The following is a 20466-nucleotide window of genomic DNA, read 5'->3' on the forward strand; positions in this document are numbered from 1 at the left end:
GGAGGAAGATCCTTCTCCTACCTGGCGGCAAAGACGTGGAACTCCCTCCCCACCCACCTCCACCTGACCCAAGACCACCCTCGCCTTCAGAAAGCAACTCAAGACCTGGCTGTTCGAGCAGTAGCGGACCCCTCTACCCCAACCGCCTTGAGACCCTCCGGGTGAGTAGCGCGCTATACAAATGCCTTGATTGATTGATTGATACCATTACATTTTCATGTTAAATAGCATATTACATCAATTTCACAACAGATCATGTGCATATGCTACATAAATGATAGATCAATTTACAGTAATGATTTCACAACTGTTACTGACGCTAAATATATACAGTTGAAGATGAAAGACTCTTCTGGTCTGATACAAACTGTGAATGACTCTTTATTCAAGCAGTGGCTGGAAGCGAACGATGGAAACATATTAGTGCACGAGGAGGTCTGTGTATTATTTTGTTCATTTTCATGACAGAACCCTGCCTGTGCTTCACCTGAAAATCCACTCTGATATACCATAGTGTAGCTACCAGAACCTATTTAAGGAAGGCCATGTTTGATGGTCATGCTGATTAAGACTGGCAGCAACTAAGCTTTAATATATGTTAATAGCTTACCTACAATTGCTTGTATTAATATTTAAATTAAACACACAAAAGGTGAAGGAAGTAATGCTTGCAAATAGTCTAACGGCTGGCAATCACTCGGGGTAACATTGCAACCCATTGCTTTTTTGCCCACTGTCTGCACACATTAGAACCAGCCACGTGCAAATCAGCTTTGATCCTGCTTCAGTTTATTTATTTATTTTAAAGGTTTTATATAGCGCTGGCTAGACCCAGAGGTATCAGAGGGCTTTACATGAGTATAAGATCATAGTTGCAGGATACATTGTTACAAAAGTTACACGGTTATTAGAGCATGGCAATATAGTTATTTGTAAGGCAGAGAAAAACAAGCACATATACGAAAGGGAAACATCAGGCAAGGGGAGAGATTAGGGGAGGGGATTAGGAGCGGGGGAAGTAGACAGAGAATGAAGGAGGGAGAAAGGATGGGATGGTGAGAGACACAGCATGGAAAGAGGAGGGGGAAGGCGACAGGGACACAGACCGGTAGACGAGTCAAAGCTACGGCTAAGTCCAGTAAGCTGTCATCCAAGGGGAAGTGGTATAATTTCCCCATCTATGTTGCGAGAGGCTCCGTTTACGCAGTGGACTCTGAGGGGTCTCTGAGACTCCAAGACCTACAAACTGGATCCTTCCCCAAAAAGGGGAGATGGGGTGCTTTGGCAAGGGGTGTCAAACCATACCTCAGCTGTGAGTGGCTCCCTTGGCGCTGTGGACTCTCTCAGCAGGTTCGCTGAGACTCCAGAGTATAAATATTGGCTCTTTCCCCAACAAGGGGAGAAGGAGTGCTTAGTCAAAGGGCACAAAGGACAGGGGGCTAGGCGGTGTGGCAGGTAAGGGGAGAGATTCAGGGGAGAGGGGATAGGGGCAAGCGTTTTACATGAGGAACAACAATGTTGCAATTTTTCATCAGTGACAAGTTACATAAGTATCAAGAAAAGCATTTGAAGAACATAGGGAACAAGTTGAATGGAGCAAGGAAGGGTAAGGGGAAAGGGTAAATGGGTAGGAGGAAGATAGGACGTAGAGACTAGGGGAAAATCTGTCCAAGGTCCAGCTGGGTAGGTGATGGCAGGGGGGGGTTTAGTCCACAACCAATCACCTCATTAGCTATCTGGTAGCTCTACCGGGCATCGGCCAAATCGCTAGGTCTCTAAAGTCTGGGGTAAGTTCCGCAGGTTCCAAGTCCTGATGAGTAAGCAGATTAGGGGATAGGTTCAAGGTCTGGTCAATGTCCAGTTATTGTCCCAGGGAAGTAAAGGCATGGAGGGAACTACTATGGCAGCCATCTTGGGGTCAGGCAGGGGACTATTGACCTTAGTGTTACATCCAGCCATCCCCAAATGTATCAGTCATTCGAGGAGAGGTGACTGATGAAACAAGGAGCAGCAAGAGGCCAGAGTCAGTGTCCGCTAGTCTCTCATGGAGGAGAGTGTTGTCGCCAGGAGGCAACAAGGGAGAGACGGCCGCCATTTTCGGATCAGGCGGGGCGTCTCCTATATCCCTCTCTTTCTCAATTGGAAGTAGTTGATCTAGATAATGATGGTGCCATGAAAACGAGGTAAGTATCAGACATGTCGGATACTCTGCAAGCCATTAAGATTGCTGAGACAAGTGTGGTAGAACTGGCAGACAACTTCATACTCTGTATGACAAGTAAATTAACGCAGGGGCTGTAGGAGAGTGAGAAACGACTCACCATGACATCTGCTGAAGAGCTCTTGCCAGGAGAAGAAAAACCGAGCTGTGTTGATGAGGGAGGAACCCTGGGTGCCCGAACTGCCATGCCAGGTCCTCTCTGAAGTGGAACACAACCAATCCAAGACTAGTTTGAATGGATTAGAATGCTTCCCTGAACAATTGCTAATGGTTAGACTGTTTGCAAACATTCCTTGTTTCATGTATTGTGTGCGTTAATATTTAAAACCATAAAACATCCACACCGTAGCTTCCCTACTTGCTTCTCATCTGTCTGTCAGTTTTGAGTGTCACAAAGTTTTTTCCTGCGGAGTTGCCCTATCTAAAGATGCACTTGAGGAATTTTATCTCTATTCTTACATCTACACCAGGGTCCAGCAACCGGGCACTGAGCTCTGCAGTAGATCCTGTCACTGATCCAAGGTGGAGTTCAAGATACATTTGAAGGGGAATAATTCCCCCAAATTGTGGTTATCTTCCAGAGATCGCTCATTTACCGCTAAAGAAATGGTATAGTCTTCTTAAAAGTCAGCATGCATCAATGAATGTTATTGATTGATCCAACAGCAGTGGAAAACTGATTCTCGATTTACATATATTTTCTAATTATATTGTATGAAACTGAATGTTTTAGTGCAGCCTCCTTGCTTCATTTATGCAAGTGCATCTCACTTACACGAATGATCCCGAAGTAAGAAAACATTTGCCAGTGAGCGTTCGAACATATTTGAGCAATGAATACTAAAGTTCACATTGACACTGCCTATTCACAATAAAGTTATTGTGAGCTATTTCATGAGGTCACTGAGTCTAGAAAGCAGATCTTCCTCAGTGAGTATTTTCATCTCTAGAACTTCTGCCTGTTCTTTGCTTCTGGTGTGATAGCATTATTAACCTCATAGCTGCTAGTAAACATCCCTCCCCAGTGCTGCGCTGTCCATTGGAACTAGTGCTGAATGGACGTCTAATGGTCGTGCGCAGCACTGGGGAGGTAGTGCTACCGTCGGCCAACGCACCGAGGCAGCACTTAAGGGGCTAAGGATGGCTGTGGGCTGTGTTGATGACCATGTGGAATATTTTCATTTCTACTGCAGACAAACTGGTCAATATTAGTAAAGTTAATGAAATTCTGTGTAGATATGGGCTCACAAATTTCTTAAGAGAAGCCCATCCACTTAACCAACTATCGTAGTATTTGGGTCTATCTCGACAATTCAGCCGGCCATTACCTTATGCAATAAACAGAAAAAAAGCTTTAATATACACTATTGGGAAGGGGTTTTGGCTCCTCCTGTATGCTGATTTCTTAACTACAAAATAGACCGGGGTTGGCCGAATTGATCAGTTGCGAGATAGGGCCTAGTCAAAGTACACAACATGAAATCTAGCCACCACTTTTAATGCTGTTTCCAATTAAAACAAAGGACCCAACCTTGATTCATTGGTCCTGGTTATTTATTTACCCAATTATTTCATTTGTTTCAAGTATTTCAAATATTATATAGGTCTGAAATTGAGAAAACAAACACTTTTTGTTTCAACACAATACTTTACATTGATTCAACATAAAATAAACATTACATCAAACACATGAAAACGATAATACTTAAACATGATATTCTAAATGGTACAGCAGCCAGTCATTTTGAAAATGTCATGTATGCAGCAATTCTGATGCATACAGTTTATATAGTCCTTATGGTTAGGATGCTGCCCATTGTGAAAATAATATTTAAGTAAAGCCAGCTGGGTTAGAGTGTTACAACATATCCCTCAAATCTGCTCCTATTCGTAATTTTAAGGTGCCTCAGTGGTAGCAAAATGCTGACGTGTTTCGAGACCCAGTAGTATTCCTGGGGTTCTCTTCAGGACTTTGTCTTGGTGTGATGTATAAAATAATAACAATAATCATGATGTAGCTGTTTTGTAACTATTACATTATTCAATAGAACCGTCTGTGAATTCATATTTTCACTGACAAACAAGATCTCTAGCAATCGAGCTTAGACCACCAATCCGGTATAGTGCAGTTCACTTCACAAATCCGACAAAGAATAATGAGAAAAGGAAATCAGTTACAAAACAGCTACATTATTTTCCCAATGGGCAGCATCCTAACCAAAAGAACTATATAAACGGTATTTAACAGGATTGCTGCATACATGATTTTTTCAAAATGACTGGCTGGTGTACCATTTAGAATGTTATGTTTACTTATTAGCATTTGATTTAATGTTGTTTATTTTACGTTGAACCAATGTAAAGTATTGTGTTGAAACAAAAAGTGTTTTCTCAATTTCAGACATATATGATATTTGAAAAACTAGAAACAAATGAAATAATTGGTTAAATAAATAACCAGGACCAATGCATCAAGGTTGGGTCCTTTGTCTGTTTAAATAGGAAACAACATTTATAGAGGTGGCTAGATTTCATGTTGATTTCCTAACTACAGCATTTACTCGGGTAGAGGTAGTGTGCTTTCACTGGAAAAGAGTGTTTTATTAACCTCTGTGCCTTATTGGAAAGCGTATGCTCTGTACAGTAAGCCTGTATTGGTTATGGTGAAGAGCCAATGATGCAATGGATCTGTTCTGAAACTTTGACAACTACCTTAGGAGTCACCTATTTATTATGAAAAGCAAATGTTAAAGGCAATAGGCCTGAAAGTATGGATTTTATGACACTTGTAAAACCTGTTTAACAAAAAGGGGGGACTCAAGGGCTTGGTACAGGATCCAGCATACGTGCCCAAACAGTACTAAACAAGAAAGGTTTGCTGTTCCCAAAGGCGGACAACGAGACGGAGAGTAAAAGGAGGAAAGGCCTCCTTGTTTGGAACTAAAGTCCTCCCACACCCAGCAAGCTAGGTGTCATGCTTCATCATATGGACTTGCTCCTTGTTGGGTGGGCGCTGCAATACTCGATGGGCACCCTTAAAGGGGCTCTTTAGTGGAGACCTTTTGATCCTGCAGTACGATGCGTGGATGTGAGGGCCATAAAATCACGGTAGATGTGGTGCAGGTGGGTGATGTTAAAAAAGGTTGGATTGTTGTAAGAAAGTGGCTCTGTATATACTGCACCAAAGAAAGGTTCAGTGTGCACATAGTCCCCAGTCCCTGGAGGAATGGCAGAGGCTAAAGTTAGATATAACCTTACTCTCTAAAATGGTAGCTTGGTCGAGCAGTAAGGCAGTATCAGAGGACAGTGTAAAGCATTTGTTGTACATACTCGTCATCAAATGGTCTCACACACTCAAGAACTGAACTCTTGGCCAATTGTTTTGTTTATAAAAATACATAGTTGATTATATTAGAACCAGAAGTAGGTATCCTAAATACTTTCTCAGAATGAGATGTTGCAATTGAATACTTTTAACTAGCAATAGACTTTTAAATGCAATTGTTACAGTTGTTGCAATATGCAACGCAAGTTAAACACAAAATAAATTTGAGCTCAATGGGAAGTTTTAAGTAAATGCAATAAAATCACTTTACAAATGTTTTTCTTACTCAGGGCTGGATCTTGGATTCAGCCCTGGTGCATTTCCTGTAAACAGTTGAAAGAAATCAATTTTGTTACACGGGCGAATTTTAAAGAATATTTGTACGTTTTGAAAATCGACACAAAGAATTTCTGCCAAAAAACAGATTTATCCTACAGAAGGAAATCAGGTTACCGGAAAATCACAGTTGTAATTACTTTTGAAGGTCAGTGCTGAGCACAAAGATCCAGCACTAGGATCTCTCCTGCTAGCAGGTGAGTAATTTCATTTTGGTAGATCGGATGATTTTTAAGGAATATTTCAAAGTTGCAAAACTCAACACTTAGAAGAAACTCTGAGTGAAACCCAGCCAATGTTGCCCTATGGAGAAAATCAAGTTATTGGTCTTTGGGTAAGTACTCGGCTGGCAGAGTTAAGGTTCTGGGGGTAGACTCGGGTGTCTCCCAGGGTCAGATAAGAACAGTTGTTACACCCTCAGCGGCACAGTGGCAGCTGGGTGCAAAGAGAGTAGGCCCAATGTTAGCCTATGGCGGGCAGGGAGCCTTTGGTTGGTGGCTGCTAGGGTGGCTGCTAGCAGGCTGGCCACGTGGCTGTTGGAGCTTGGCTCTGGGTCACTTACTGAGGGCAAGTGGGAAAGTAAGATAGGACATAAGCTGCACTCCCAGTGGTATTCGGGCGGCTGGGTAAAGGGTGCTTTTGGGCCGTCGGGCACCCATTGTATTTCAGTGGGATAGCTGGATGTTGAACAAAGCTTGCAGACTCTAGGAGGGAGAGAGGTAAGTTGGGAAGCTAAAGGTTAGGTAGCCACCCAGGAGTTGGGCACAGGAGGCCATGGGGCGCCGAGTGCCGGGGTGTCTTTGGGTGTCGGGAAATCTTACCCTCAGTTGGTCGCAGTTAGAGGGATCCCTTATTGTGAGGCTGCAAACATCGTCAGGAGCGTCGATGAGGGTCCTTGGGTGCTGGATTCTGGGTCACACTCGCCGGTGGGACGTCCTCGTGGTCTTTGTCCACTCAGGCACCGGCCGGGCTCGATGGGTGCAGAGTGTGCTGGATTCATGGTTCCTGGCTGGCACCAGGGGTTGTTGCTGTTTGAGCAGAAACACTGCTCGTGGGAGTCCCAGTCTTTAGATGAGCAAGGCAGTCAGGTCCTTCGGGGTTTTTGAGGTTGCTGACCACAGGAGACGCCGGGGTTGAGCAGGAGCAGGTTCGAGGGTCGGCAGGCCTGTAGGGCTGGGGCCAAGTCAGTTAGTGTCATCCTCTTGTTAGCTGCTGCACGGCAGGTCTCATATCTTCTTGTTCTTCTTCTTGTTTCGGAATCTGGATCTGAGGAAGGGAGGTTCAGAGTCCCCTTAAATACTAAATTTAGGTGTGTTACAGGTATGGGAAGGTCAGGGACCAATGGGCCCCTTCCCTGGTGTGAATACCACCGCTATCCTGCTACTCTCCTCTGGGAGGGGGCAGGAGCCTCTCTCTGATTGGGTAGGGCTCCCATCCTCAAGATGGCGGGAGCCCGGAGTTGTGCTTCACCTCGCCTCTCCCACCTGAGGGATGGGGTTGGCAGAGGCTGACACACCCCCTTTCCTCACTTAGCATTTCCCGACTGTCTTCCTGCCAAGGTGGGGTTTAGAACCGGTGGGGGCCAGTTGCTGAGTACAGCAAGTGGCCTGGAGAAGCTCACACAGGCGGCACACCTTTGAAGCTTCCCCTGCCCATCTTGAGGTGAGGAGGCTTGGCACCTCGTCCCAGGATGTGCATTGTTTCAGGCCCCAAAAGCAGCAAGCTCTCGACCCAGGGGTCCAGAAACATGTCTGGTGGTTGCAGCCTCAGTAGCCATGCAGTCGGGACACTGGGAGTTGGTTAGGTTTCAGAGGGCATCTCTAAGATGCCCTCTGTCCTGCATTTGGCATTAAATCTCACACTGGCATCAGTGCAGGTTTAATGTGCTGTCTTCAGTGTAGCTATTATGGTTCTGTGAAGTTTGTAATGACAACCTCCCAGCACCATACTCTTAATGGCATCACTGCCCTTGCAGTGCCCAGGAATGGCACTGGGTACTGTAAGGGCCCAGGGCTCCCACACTTGTGCCCACTCCACTGGCATAGTGCACCCAGCTAGAGGGGTAACTGAGGTATACCAGGCATTGGTTTTGTAGGCATGGCACACAGGGATGTGTGCCATGTCCCTCTCTGTTTAGTTCTGCCCAAGACACTCGGCCTGCAAAGGCAGTGTGTGTCAGGGTAAAGGGCCTCTAAGGGTGGCACAATAAGTGCTGCAGCCCTTAGGGGCCTTCTCTGGTCACAGTGCCCTGGGTACCTAGGGTACCATTTACCAGGGGCTGACCTGTGGCCAGAGATGCCAATTGGGTTTAGGCTACAATGCAGTTTTAGGGAAGGAAAACAGGCTCTGGGTACCTGATTGGCAGGAACCCAGGGCACACTCAGTCAATGTACAGCAGCAATTCAGCAAAAAGTGGGGGCATACCATGCAAGAAAAATGGCACTTTCTCACAATAGTTCACATAAACTCTTTATTAGGCTGATAATCCACCTTTTCAAGTACAAAGTGAGAGGCTGCTCTCTGGCTCTATGGTCCAGTGGAGCTCTGCCCATCTCATGTGATATGGTTGACATGTTTCATGCGTAGCGGTCAAAACTGATCCATCTCATTTATTCAGGACCTAGTGTATTAATACGATCTACACGTGGTGGTGGTGGACAATAAGGCTCCAACCTACCACACTCCTTGGATGTGAGCGCAAAGTCCCGTCTATCCCCGTGGTAACCTACACAGGGAGGATGACATAAAGAGACCGTACATAGTCACTAGATAATGCAGTCCAGGTGACTGGTCTAGTAGTCTCCTTAAACCCTCATCTAAGGTGTCCATTCCGTGATCAACCCAGGGTCCTAGTCTGATCCCTGGTGAAAAGGCATATTTTAAAATGGTGTGATATCTGAAAGAGAAATTTATATCATAAGGTCGTGAGGCTGGACTAAAACCAGTGCCAATGAGGAGAGAGTGTGTTTGGCCAAGTTATTGATCACTCTACAGCAGTCCCTGCAAGCACCAAGTGACTTACCTAGCTATAGGAAATGTACTCACTCCATTAGATTTTAATGGGGCTTCAGACTCGTGGTGTCCTGTAGAACAAGAAGTAAGGAAGAGACCGGGATTAGCCACATATAGCGAAGCGCTGTTAATTCTGCTCATTACCCCAGACCTTCCTAAAGGCACGGCTGCAAGAGGTATCTGTGCAGTTGGGCTGGAGGGGCACTATTCACTCCTAGATAGGAGCCTCATTGCCCACCACCATCACATGTAGATGGTACTAATACAGTAGGTCCTGAAGAAATGCGATAGATCCGTTTTGACCGCTACGCATGAAACATGTCGACCATATCACATGAGATGAGCTGAGCTCCACTGGATCATAGAGCCAGAGAGCAGCCTCTCACTTTGTTTTTAAAAAGGTGAATTACCAGCCTAATAAAGAGTTTATGTGGACTATCCAACCTTTTTTAACATCACCCACCTGCTCCACATCTACACGTTTTTTTGGCTTCACACCCACGCATCATACGGCAGGAACAAAAGATCGCCGCTAAAGAGCCCCTTTAAGGGTGCCCGTCGGGTATTGCATATTCCATATGATGAAGCATGACACCTAGCTTGCTGGGCGTGTGAGGACTTTACTTCCAACAAGGAGGCCTTCCCTCCTTTTACCCTCTGTCTCATTGTCCACCTTTGGGAACAGCATACCTTTCTTGTTTAGTACTGATAAAACCTGTACACAGGTATTTTGATTCAAAGAACCTCACAGATTACCATACTAGACCAGGATTATGGTGTTATTTACTATCTCTATAAAACACTTTCTGTAGAAGATTTACACTGTGAGAATCCCTTTTGTGCCCACTTAGCAGGGGTGTGTATTGATTTGCCAACTGTAAATTTCTGCATATTTGTTATTTTATGAGAATTTATACAAATGGGTGTTTTGTAAGAATGCCTTGGTTTAATACTGTCAGCTTGAGATGGTTATGCTGAAGAGCCAGTTATAAATGCCTTTAGGCTTGAAAAACCTCAAGACGGTTCTTAGAACTGGGGCTTCTGGTTATCAGAGATTTCCACCTTGTCCAAGGAGGAACCACCACTCTAATCCGGGTAAGCTAGATACACACTAAAACATGACCTGTGCTCACCCTCTGGTAGCTTATCACAGAGCAGTCAGGCTTATCTAAATAGTCAGTGTGTAAAGTATTTGTGCAACACTCGCAAACAGTAGCATAATGAAAACACCACAAAAATACTACACACGGTGTTAGAAAAATAATAAATTTTTATGAGTAAAACAAGATCCAACGACAAAACTTCAATAAGTAGAACCGGAGTTATGAATTTTTAAAGAATAAATAAAACAGCAGTGCTTAGAAGCAAATAGAGCTTAGGACTTGAGGTCGCGCTAGACTGGGGTAAATCCAAAACTCAGGCCGAATGCGATGGTGGGCAGGCCGGCTACAAGATTCATGCAGGTCCCGCTGCAAAAGTACATTGGATGGAACACACTTAGACGTCGATGACTCGATGCATGGCTTCCGATCAGCACAGGTGATGAAGGCATCGTCGACGAACCCTTTTAGGATGCAGGTGCTGCATCATTGTTGATCTGTGCTGTCCGTCGAAGTGATGTCGTCTATATGCTCTACGTTAGTGTCAAAGTGCAATGCATCAGTTCCCATCAGTGCAAAGTTGTCACTGCATCGCTTTTGATGGTTCTGCACAGCGATAGCTCACTTTCAAGGGCCCAGAACTTGATTGGCACCACTTGGCAGGGCAGGACTCGCAGATGGCAGAGTTCAGGTGCTTGTGCACAATTCAAGGAAGTATTTGATGGCCCTGAGAGTTCAGAACAGGGAGCAAGTCAGCAAGCCCTTGAAGTCATTCTGGGTTCAAGTGAGATGGGTCCAGTCCTTGCACTTAGCGGGGCAGAGATCAGCAGGCAGCAGGGCAGCACAAGAAAGCAGAAAAGCAGTTCTTCCAGAGCAGCAGTCAATCAGAGTGGTAATCCTTGTAGTAAAGTAGTCTTTACTCCTGGCAGTTCTTCACAGGCCCAGTAGTGTACTGTCTTGGTAGGGTCAGCTGTGCCTTTGAAGTGAGGGTGACTTCATAGAAGGCCCAAGAAGTCCACAGATCTCCCTTTCTTTCCAGCCCTGGCTCCAGACTATCAATAGGGGGTAATGAGCCCTTTATGTGGGAAACAGAACACTGCCTATTCGGGTATTCCTGCCCAGCAAGAACTATCAGAATGCAGAACAATGCAGATGAGTTCACTGTTACACCCACTCTTCCTGTGTGTGTGACTTTCTAGAGGAAATGCACAAAGTGTAGCTGCCAACAACTCCAGACGTGTATTGGAGAAAGGCTGCAAATCAGAGTACTCCACACTTTCTAAAAGGGGTATTTCTAAAAATAGTTATAGTAAATCCAACTTTACTGTTAAAGAGGATTTATTGTTACCATTCCAAAGATATAAAAACATAAAACTCCTTTCTATTCAGGAATTACAGCTTTAAAGTATATTAAGGAATTCCCAATGCTAGCCTATGAGAGATGTAGCTCTCACAGTGGTGAAAAACGAAATTAGCTGTTTGTCATTACCAGGACATGTACAAATTAAAATGTACATTTCTTACATACATTGAGCCTTGCCCTTAGGGCCACCTAGGGCCTACCTTACTTATGCGCAATAAAAGTGGAGTTTAAACTTGGAAAGTTGTTTTAATTACTAAGTCGAAGTGCCAGTAAACGGCACACACAGGCTCTGCAGTGGCAGGCTTGAGACGGGTTTGAAAGACTACTTACGTGGGTGGCACAATCCGTGCTCAAGGCCCACTAGTAACATTTAGGTTACAGGCCCTGGGTATATGATATAACACTTTACAAGGGACTTATAAGTAAACTAAATATGCCAATTGGGGAGAAGTACATGCACTTTAGCACTGGTCAGCAGTGGTAAAGTGCTCAGAGTCCTAAGGCCAACAATAGGTTACAGCAAAAAGAGTAGGCAAGCAGGCAAAATGTTTGGGGGCAGAACACCCTACAGATGACCAGTCTAACAGGTATTGTGTTACACAGAATCTCACAGAATGCAGTAGTAGGCAAGGGCTGTGGTGTTGGTAACCCTCTCGGACAAACCCTGAAGGTAGTATATTTGCACTGTGATAATCTTCGTTAGGCCCTTCTAGGAGGATTTGTATATTGTTTTTTGCCAGCTGTAAATTTGTGCATATTTGTAATTTAATGGCCATTGCTTTATGGGAAAACTTATGTGCAGTGCAATAGGCCTGATGGCTGCTTTGACAAGCCAATGACAAAATCTATGGCTGTCATTAATTCATTGGGGAAAGTTATATCTGATGCCATACGTCTGATCTGTTTATTATGAAAGTTTATAAGAAGCACAGTAGGACCGACTTATCTTTTGTGAAAGGCATGCGTTAAAGCCAGCAGGCCTTCAAGGGTGGATTGATATTACGTGTTTTACAGCTTGCAGACGGGTATTTTGTCACATGGAATCTTAGTGAGCAAGCACGCAAAAGATTTTGTATTCATTTCTTTCGTGACAGACCCTCATGGAAGAAGATTGTGCAGTATGAGAATCCATTTTGGATACACTTAGGAGGAGTTTGTATATCGGTATGGATATATGACTGCTGGTTGCCCTGCGGCAAACTATATACTCAATACAGTAAGTGGTCGTGGTGGAAACCCAGTGATAGGGGCTACAAAACGTTAGAGAAAAAGGTTAGGTCCTATCACTTGTGTCCGTTTTTGTTTATTACAAAACAGTATTACAAGTGCAATAGGACCGACTTATTTCAAATGAAAAACATGTGTTAAAGACAATGAACTTTTGAGGGTGAATATTTTTTTACACTGTTAAAATATGGAATTTTGTTACATAGAATCTCACAGATTCATGTAGTAGTCGAGAGGTTTTGTGTTTGTTACACACCTCTGACAGGCCCGGGGAATAGAAAACTTGCATTAGAGAATGCTTGTTAGGCCTGGGAGGGGTAGTTTATTTGTTTACAAACTGTAATTGTATACATCTTTGTAATTGTATGCATTATGTTTAAAAATCTGTGTATTAAAGTACTTTTTAGATCCCACCTAACAAGTTATTTGTCTGCCAGCATGGTCATTTCAAACAAATCTATAAAAATGAATGCATGAACATCCATACATAGGGGGACCATGGGGCCATACTCTTCAGCCATTCAACTGTTTGAGTGTGATTTATATTTTGGTTCCATATATTACAGCCTACTTCAGCCATTGGCTCTATTGCCCTCGGAGTGATGGCATTTTGCCTTATCACATGTACACATCTGCCTTGTGCTGAGTACATGTCCGTGCCAGGTCCTGTGCATCAGTCGCTTTAGTGTTGCACTTTCTCTTTGCACACAGCCTCTTTTTTTCCTTTCTTTCTCTTTTTTTATTTTATTTATTTATTTATTTATTTATTTTGAGCGCTTGGCTGCTTCCTTGCCAGTGCTAACTGCCCGCTCGTTTGGCGCTCATTTCATCTGCAGTGCATCATGACCATTGCTTCTAAACTGACTGGCTACCTGGAAGCTTACTGTCCATAGTATATAATTGTTTTATTGTTCCAAGATGACTGCCGTCGTCAAAAGCAATATGTCGTCCATCTTAGATTGATAAAGCGATTAATCACGATGCATAATACGATTCCAAAACAGCCCCTTGCTGCTATACTTAATGTTTTACTTATTGTTAATTGCAAGTAGATGCCTGACACGTTTTTCAACTTGTATTCTTTTAATTTATCTTACATGGTCTTGCTGACTTTGTGTTCGTTTTATTGTGGATGAATGTAAGAATGAGTCAGTGGGTGGATGCGTGACAGAGTGCATGATTGATGATGTACTGACTGAGTGCCTAGACGTATCAGTAACTGAAGAGGGCGCTGTTTGTGATCTAGAACGTTTGGCGTGGCTGGTGCTTGTTAACTAGAATGAGTGTTCTACACGTCACGCAGTCTCTAGTTTATTCACCCTTTATGAGGCTTGGAACCTATTGCTAAAGCTCTGCCAACTTTTGTTCCTTTCTCTGTCAACCCATTGTTTCCCAATACTAGAAGCACGGTTTCATAAGAGCTGTTGTCCCGCTTCAACAATTGCGGTCTTTGTTTGCTGATTTAGTGGAGAGCTGTGCATTGTTTCACTAAGCAAACGGCTATTCTGTGTGACTTTTAAAAACACAGTTTAAATTTCTGGCTGCATTCCTGTTCTACACGATCCAACAGCAAATGTAATTGATGCGTCTAAATAGAAAGTACATGAAGGAATGATGGGGTTGCATCATGGTTCTGAAAGGCCCTTCCCGGCCCTGCGGTTTGCAGCCTAATAATTCGGCTGTCAGTCTACAACACAAAACATGCTGTAGTGTGCAGTCTCGCTGCCATTGAGCCGAGGGTTGAATTCTGAGGGGAGCAGCACAAATCTAGGCTGACAGCACAATCGAATGTTCTGTTCAATCTGGACCAATCTGCTCCATTTCCTTCCTTGTGACTTTCGCCTGATCTGCGTTTTTATTTTAATTTCTTACCCTTCCTCTTTCTTTCCCACAGGTGAATTCTATTCAGAACCAAATGCAGTCCAAGGGAGGCTACGGAGGTGGCATGTCGGGAAACGTCCAGATGCAACTTGTGGATACCAAGGCAGGATAACCTAGTGAGCATACTCTGTAAGTAATGTGTCATTTCATAATAGTTTCATATACCTGTAATATGGTATTACCTCTCTAGTTAGGTCTGTGGCAAGATAGCTGAGGAGATTAATGAGTCTGATGATTGTCTATGCTCATAACTTGCAGGCAAAACAATTGAATCGTGGGTCAAGATATACGTTTCAGTGTCACTAATATGAAAATTATCGTATTGTGTAATAATGAATACCGTTGCAAGTTATTTTTCAGTCTTCATTTAAACTCAATACAATGCAATTTCTGAATGGACTAATCTCTTCACGGAAGCAATAAAAAATATATGAAGTAACATTCTGATGACCTAATGCTTCACTTCCATTAAATACTAACAGTTTAAAGGAAGATTGAAAAATGAAGGGCCAAATCACAATCCTACTATTGGCACTTATTGCAGGCATGCATTTGTGACAAGTTACATGGCCCCGATCTGTGTTGGGGTCTGTAAAATTTCTGCTTTCCGATGTTTGTGTTGCAAAATGGTGACACTCCCTTGTTAGAACAGACTTTTGGGTATTATCGTTTAGAATGTTATGCAAAGTCCGTTTCCCATAAAAGGTAAGCTTCTCAGATTAGAAGTGATTTACTTGAAGTGAAACCTCATGATGTCACAAGATTACTTCAGTGGAAACTGAAGTGTCAGTTGCACAGGTGAAAGGAGGTGAACTCTGAAAGAAGAGGAAAAGATGAAGAGAGAAGTGCTGTGGGGTCTAATTGAATGTGCTGATATGAGTTAGTGCATCCACAACCTATGCTGATGTCTCTACAACTGCAGATAGTTGTTAGTGATGCAATGGAAAAAAACAGTGCATCCTAAACTGGCTTGCATGGGTGTAAAAAATTGGAGCAGCAAAGTGCATCTTCTAGATAAATAACCCCTCCTAAAGGAGAGGATTTTCTTGGACATCCTTCATGATCCTAGGTGTGATGAGGTGAGTATAAGGGCCTGTGAATACTTATACGGGGCAGAAAGCAACAGATCGCCATCCGTTCCTTGTTGCAGCAGCCTTGGATAAAATCACAAAGCAAACTGGCTCAAAGTATGGGGTGAAGGGGTTAAGAAGGGAACTTCTGGGAGTAGGTCCAAATTCTGAATTAAATATCTTACAGAGAATTTTTTTTTACAAGCCGTGCAGTCTCAAGTGTGGCAATGAGCTCTTCTTGTTAATCGGAGTGGATTCTGACAGTTAGTGACAGTTGTTCCAGTGGAAGAACATCCCAGAAAACGATTGTTAGGACAGGAAAGGGCCCGAATCATGTACCATCGGGTCGGTTGGCAGGGGCTAGACAGTTAGTTTTGGGGTGATGGGACCTGTGGAGCTATGCATGGATTTAAAGAAGGAATTTGTTTGTTCTGATCCATCAAGAGATGTTGAAGGTTATGACTGGATAAACGGGAGAGTCAAAGCGAACACTGGTAGCAATGTTACAACCAACGAGGTGGCTGATAAACTACTCGACTTGGACGGAATCTGAGGATGCATCTTACTGATGTTGAGGAGGGGGAGGAGGGTGGTGACTATGAAGGTGAATATGTGCACAAAGGTGAATCCCCAGATTCCATCCACCAGTGAGAGGGCAGCAGAAATCCAGAAGGAAATCAGATGGGTGATGTTATAGGGGGTATCCATGATGAGACTGCTAAGAGGACTGTAGATCAATCTGGCATGATTGTGCAATCATTGCAAAAAGTCCAGTTTACACAGTTTTGAACCAGTGTTTCATTAGAGTATCAATATGAAAACAAAATGGGAAAGAAGTCTTGTCAGTAAGCCGATGTATATCCACTAAAAACACAAGGATGCGATGCTTGCCTTCTTTAATTGTCTTTTTCCTCTTCCTACAGGTTCTTGTGAATTGTATTGTATCATCTCCTGTGTCCCTCCGTTTTTGCCTCACTGACTGCTTTGTGTTCTTCATGATGAACGAGAGAGAAAGAGAGATGCCAATGGCTCGTTGTCCTTGTGATTGCCGCAGTCCAGCATGTGCTACTCTGTCGCGAGGACGCCGCTGTCCGGCTGTGCCTTCCAGTGGTGCACGCATGTATGGCCTCCGCCAGAACTACGAACTAAGGAAATAGATTTTTTTTAATTATTGTCTATGTGGAAAAGGTCGGACTAATGTGATCTTTTTTGCAATAGCACAACATTTATTCTGCTTTTTTCGAATTTCCACACATCCATTTACCCTCGTGACTTCGGGATGAGCAAGCTCCCAATTGATCTTTTTTTCTTTCTTCATAACATTTTCGAAGGGCTGGGTTCCTGCAAGCACAATGGTACTTTTGTTCTTGGATTGTCAGCAGAGTCGATGGCTCGCATGCATTGCCTTTGTGTGGCAGCTGCCTTCTCGGTGCCAAGGAAAAAATAAATAAAGCGCTAGCGGCTGCCAGCCTGGTGATGCTTGTGATGATGAAAGGTTTGGCTGCTGCACCCATGTCAACTGAAAAAACCCAACAAAAACAGCAAAAATAAGACTTGTAATTTAGCTGCAATAGAGATTATCCTTTTAGTTTAATATTCCAACTGGTCTTGACACAATAATAAAGACGAGTAATAATGAAAAGCTTGCATCAGTAAGGCATTCTGTTGTAAATGTTAAGTATATTTATTTTGAAAGCTCTGACCTCAAGATTGTAAACCAGTGCAGTAACGTGCAAAAAGTGTCGTGTTTGTGCTTCTGTCCGTTTAAAAGAAACACCATCTTGTTTGCTGCTTAGGTTTGATTTATTTTGCCTAGTTTTAGGTTAACCTCTCCAGTAGCAGCATGTCGAACTGCCTGCATTATTAACTAAAGTCTATAGGCCTCTTGAACAGTTGCCATGTTTTTGTGTACTAAATGTTAAGCGGCCAAGTTGCTAACAAAACGGCAACTTTGTGAAACTGGCGACTGACGCCATCGGGGGGAGGAAGGGAAGCCAGTATACAGGGTGACTTTTTGCCTAGATGGTAAAAAGCATTTTGCTCAGGTTCTGAAGCATGTTTTCCTTTCACTGGTTGTAGACATTGTGTTTTAATCTTGCACTGTATTCAAATATCCATTAAACGTTAGGGGTGTTCAAAAATTTGATTTGTCAGTATTAAGCTGGCAAAAGTCATCTGTAATTGAGAGCCATTTTCAACAGTTTCTCATTCTGTTTAGAAAGCGTTCTGCTTACTACAAATGGGGCTCAAATGATACTGATACCAGTCTTTTCAATGAATATGGATGCCATCTATCAGCCTAGATGTGTATGATTTCTCGCTCTCTGCTGTCCTCTGCCATTGTAAAATATAGGAATTTCCTAATTGAGCTGAAATTCATGGTTTATGACTGACAGAGAAAAGTAAATATTTCTCACCAACCGTAATCGAGTTCGAGACTGTCAGTGTTAAATTCAACACAATTATGTTACCTTTTAAGTATATTTCAAGAACGTAATATAAAAAAGGAAAGGGAAAATTTGTCAGGCAATAATAGCCTTGCATATCTATGCTACTTGGAATTAAAGAATCCTGGTACTAATTTATAGCTCTTACAGTATTAGCTAGCAATTCTCCTGAGCACTACCCTATAATTGTGATACATTTCATATTCCTACCCAACATTATCTGTTATGATTTTCTTTGCAAAAATATTTTGGATTTGATTTTGACTTAGGTTGTCACTCAAGTTACACCATGGAAAGCTGGTTTATCTTGTATTCATCAAAGCGGTAGCCAGAACAAAAAAAAACATATTTTTATAACAAAAAAATACATTTTTTGTACATTGTGTCCATTCTTGAATAAAGTCAGTTTAGTGTTGGCTTGTAGATATTAATAGGAACAATATTGACTTTTATTCAATAAATGTCTTCTTTCAGTTTTCATGCTGTTTTAATTTTTATGTTTGGTAACAAAGAGCAGTTTAGTATTTAGACTCTTACATTTGTATAACAAATTTGTTACTTTGGTAATCCTATCTCCGCCGGTGATAAACCTAAAACAATATTGGGTCACTATCTGTCCATGCATATATTGTATACAGTTATTTTGTCTGGCTAAGTTCAGCAGTCTTGTTATGTTGCATTACACAATTATTGCATCATTTGAACCACTGCCACGTGTTATGTATATACCTAGTTGTTTTCAGTGATGCTCGTACAACCCAAAGGGTCTAGAAATCAATCCATATTTTAACCTCTACCTTGCCCACAGGGAGCAAGCATGGTATATAAACAAGCATTTGCAATGCAACAGGTCTCGCATTTATGAGAGCTTGAGCTATTGACATTGTAAATGACAATGCATTTTACTTGTGTTGTTTATAAAACAGATAAATAAAAGGCATTGTCATTTACAATGCCAATAGCTTAAACTCTTGTTTAAGCTATTGGACCCTGATTAAAGACTTTCCTCACCCGATTCCATTGAACCTAGATGAGGGAATCCCACTAGGCACCAACACTGCCAGCATGAATACTTTTCTGCCCATCAACCTGGAGGAAACTCGCAAGGCCATATTGTCCATTAAGTCCGGCTCCCCCTTTGACCCCTGCCCCCCCATGGTACTTCAGGCCCTTGTGGACATTGTCAATCCCACTATTAATAATATAATAAACTCCTCACTTGATCTGGCACTGATTCCTACAGAATGGAAACTTGCAGCGGTAAATCCTCTCCAGAAGAAGCAACTGGCGGATCCCACAACCCTCTCAAACTTATGGCCCATCTCACTTCTACCTGTCCTGTGCAAGCTAACCGAGAAATTTGTGAATAGGCAACTCAGACCTTTCTGGAGGAAAACAATGTTTGGCACCCCATTCAATCGGGTTTTAGAGCCCAACACTCCACAGAGTCCGCTCTCCTTTTTACCGCTGAAACCTTACATGCTGCTATGGACTGAGGTAAGAAGGCTGTTCTGGTACTATTAGACCTGTCCGCGGCCTTTGATACGGTCTCACATGCCATCCTCATAGACCGTCTAGCTACATCTGGCATAGCAGGAAACGAATTGGACTGGATTAAGAACTTTCTGAAGAACAGGCGGCAAGTGATCACGTTAGGGTCGTTCAGCTTAGAGGAAAAACAGCTTACGCCAGGGGTCCCTCAGGGATCCAGCCTGAGCCCGATGCTCTTTAACGTATATATGGCCCCCCTGATTGAACTAATATCATCCTTTAAGATCAACACCATTTCTTATGCGGATGATACGCAGCTCATCCTGGTGCTGGACAATGACACAACAGAGGCAGAAGAAAATCTAAAAAGCTGCCTCTCAGCCACCTTGGAATGGATGACTAACAACCACCTGAGGTGTAACTCATAAAAAACAGAAATTTTGCTTTTCGGGCAACAAAACCAGTTCAATCTAAAGCAGTCGTGGCCTGAAGATGCCATTGCGCCCCCTAACACAATCAATGCAGGTAGGACTTTAGAAATCAAGTTTGATGCTACTCTGTCGTTCAAGCAACAGGCCTTGACCATGGCTGGTACCTGTTTTGACATCATTTAAGGTCTGAGGAAATTCTTTGACCTATTACCGCTCTTAGCCAGACAAATGGTGGCGGTTGCTCTTATAACATCTCGGCTGGACTACTGCAATGGTTTATATGCAGGAACGAACAAAACAGTTATGCATAAGCTGCAGATGGTCCAGCATGCAGCCGCCCGACTGGTGCTGAGATGGCCCAGGAAATCATCAGTCTCTGCGGCGTTGGACACTCTCCACCGGCTACCTATTTATAAGCGTGTATTGTTTAAGGTCCTAGTTATCACATTTAGGGCCTTTCACTCACAAGGGCCCAAATATCGCCAAAAGAGCTTCATGTGATACTGTCCATCTCGCAACCTGAGATCCTCCAACACAAACCTGCTGACCATTCCCACCTTTA

The 20466-nt window shown here is 43.2% G+C and overlaps 1 protein-coding gene across 2 annotated transcripts in view; it reads left to right on the forward strand.

The window, feature by feature from the left end:
• CDC42SE2 (CDC42 small effector 2) overlaps window positions 1-18460 on the forward strand; it is a 362860-nt gene extending 344400 nt beyond the window's left edge. For both annotated transcript variants that reach the window (XM_086961125.1, XM_086961126.1), the window contains exons 5-6: window positions 14479-14594; window positions 16459-18460. In XM_086961125.1, the coding sequence (XP_086817251.1) occupies window positions 14479-14577 (99 nt within the window). In that variant the 3' untranslated portion in view covers window positions 14578-14594; window positions 16459-18460. The remainder of the gene's footprint in view (window positions 1-14478; window positions 14595-16458) is intronic.
• The last annotated feature ends 2006 nt before the right edge of the window (window positions 18461-20466 follow it).

This window comes from Lissotriton vulgaris, chromosome 3_1 (assembly GCF_964263255.1).
Source record: "Lissotriton vulgaris chromosome 3_1, aLisVul1.2, whole genome shotgun sequence".
Classification (NCBI taxonomy): Eukaryota; Metazoa; Chordata; class Amphibia; order Caudata; family Salamandridae; genus Lissotriton; species Lissotriton vulgaris.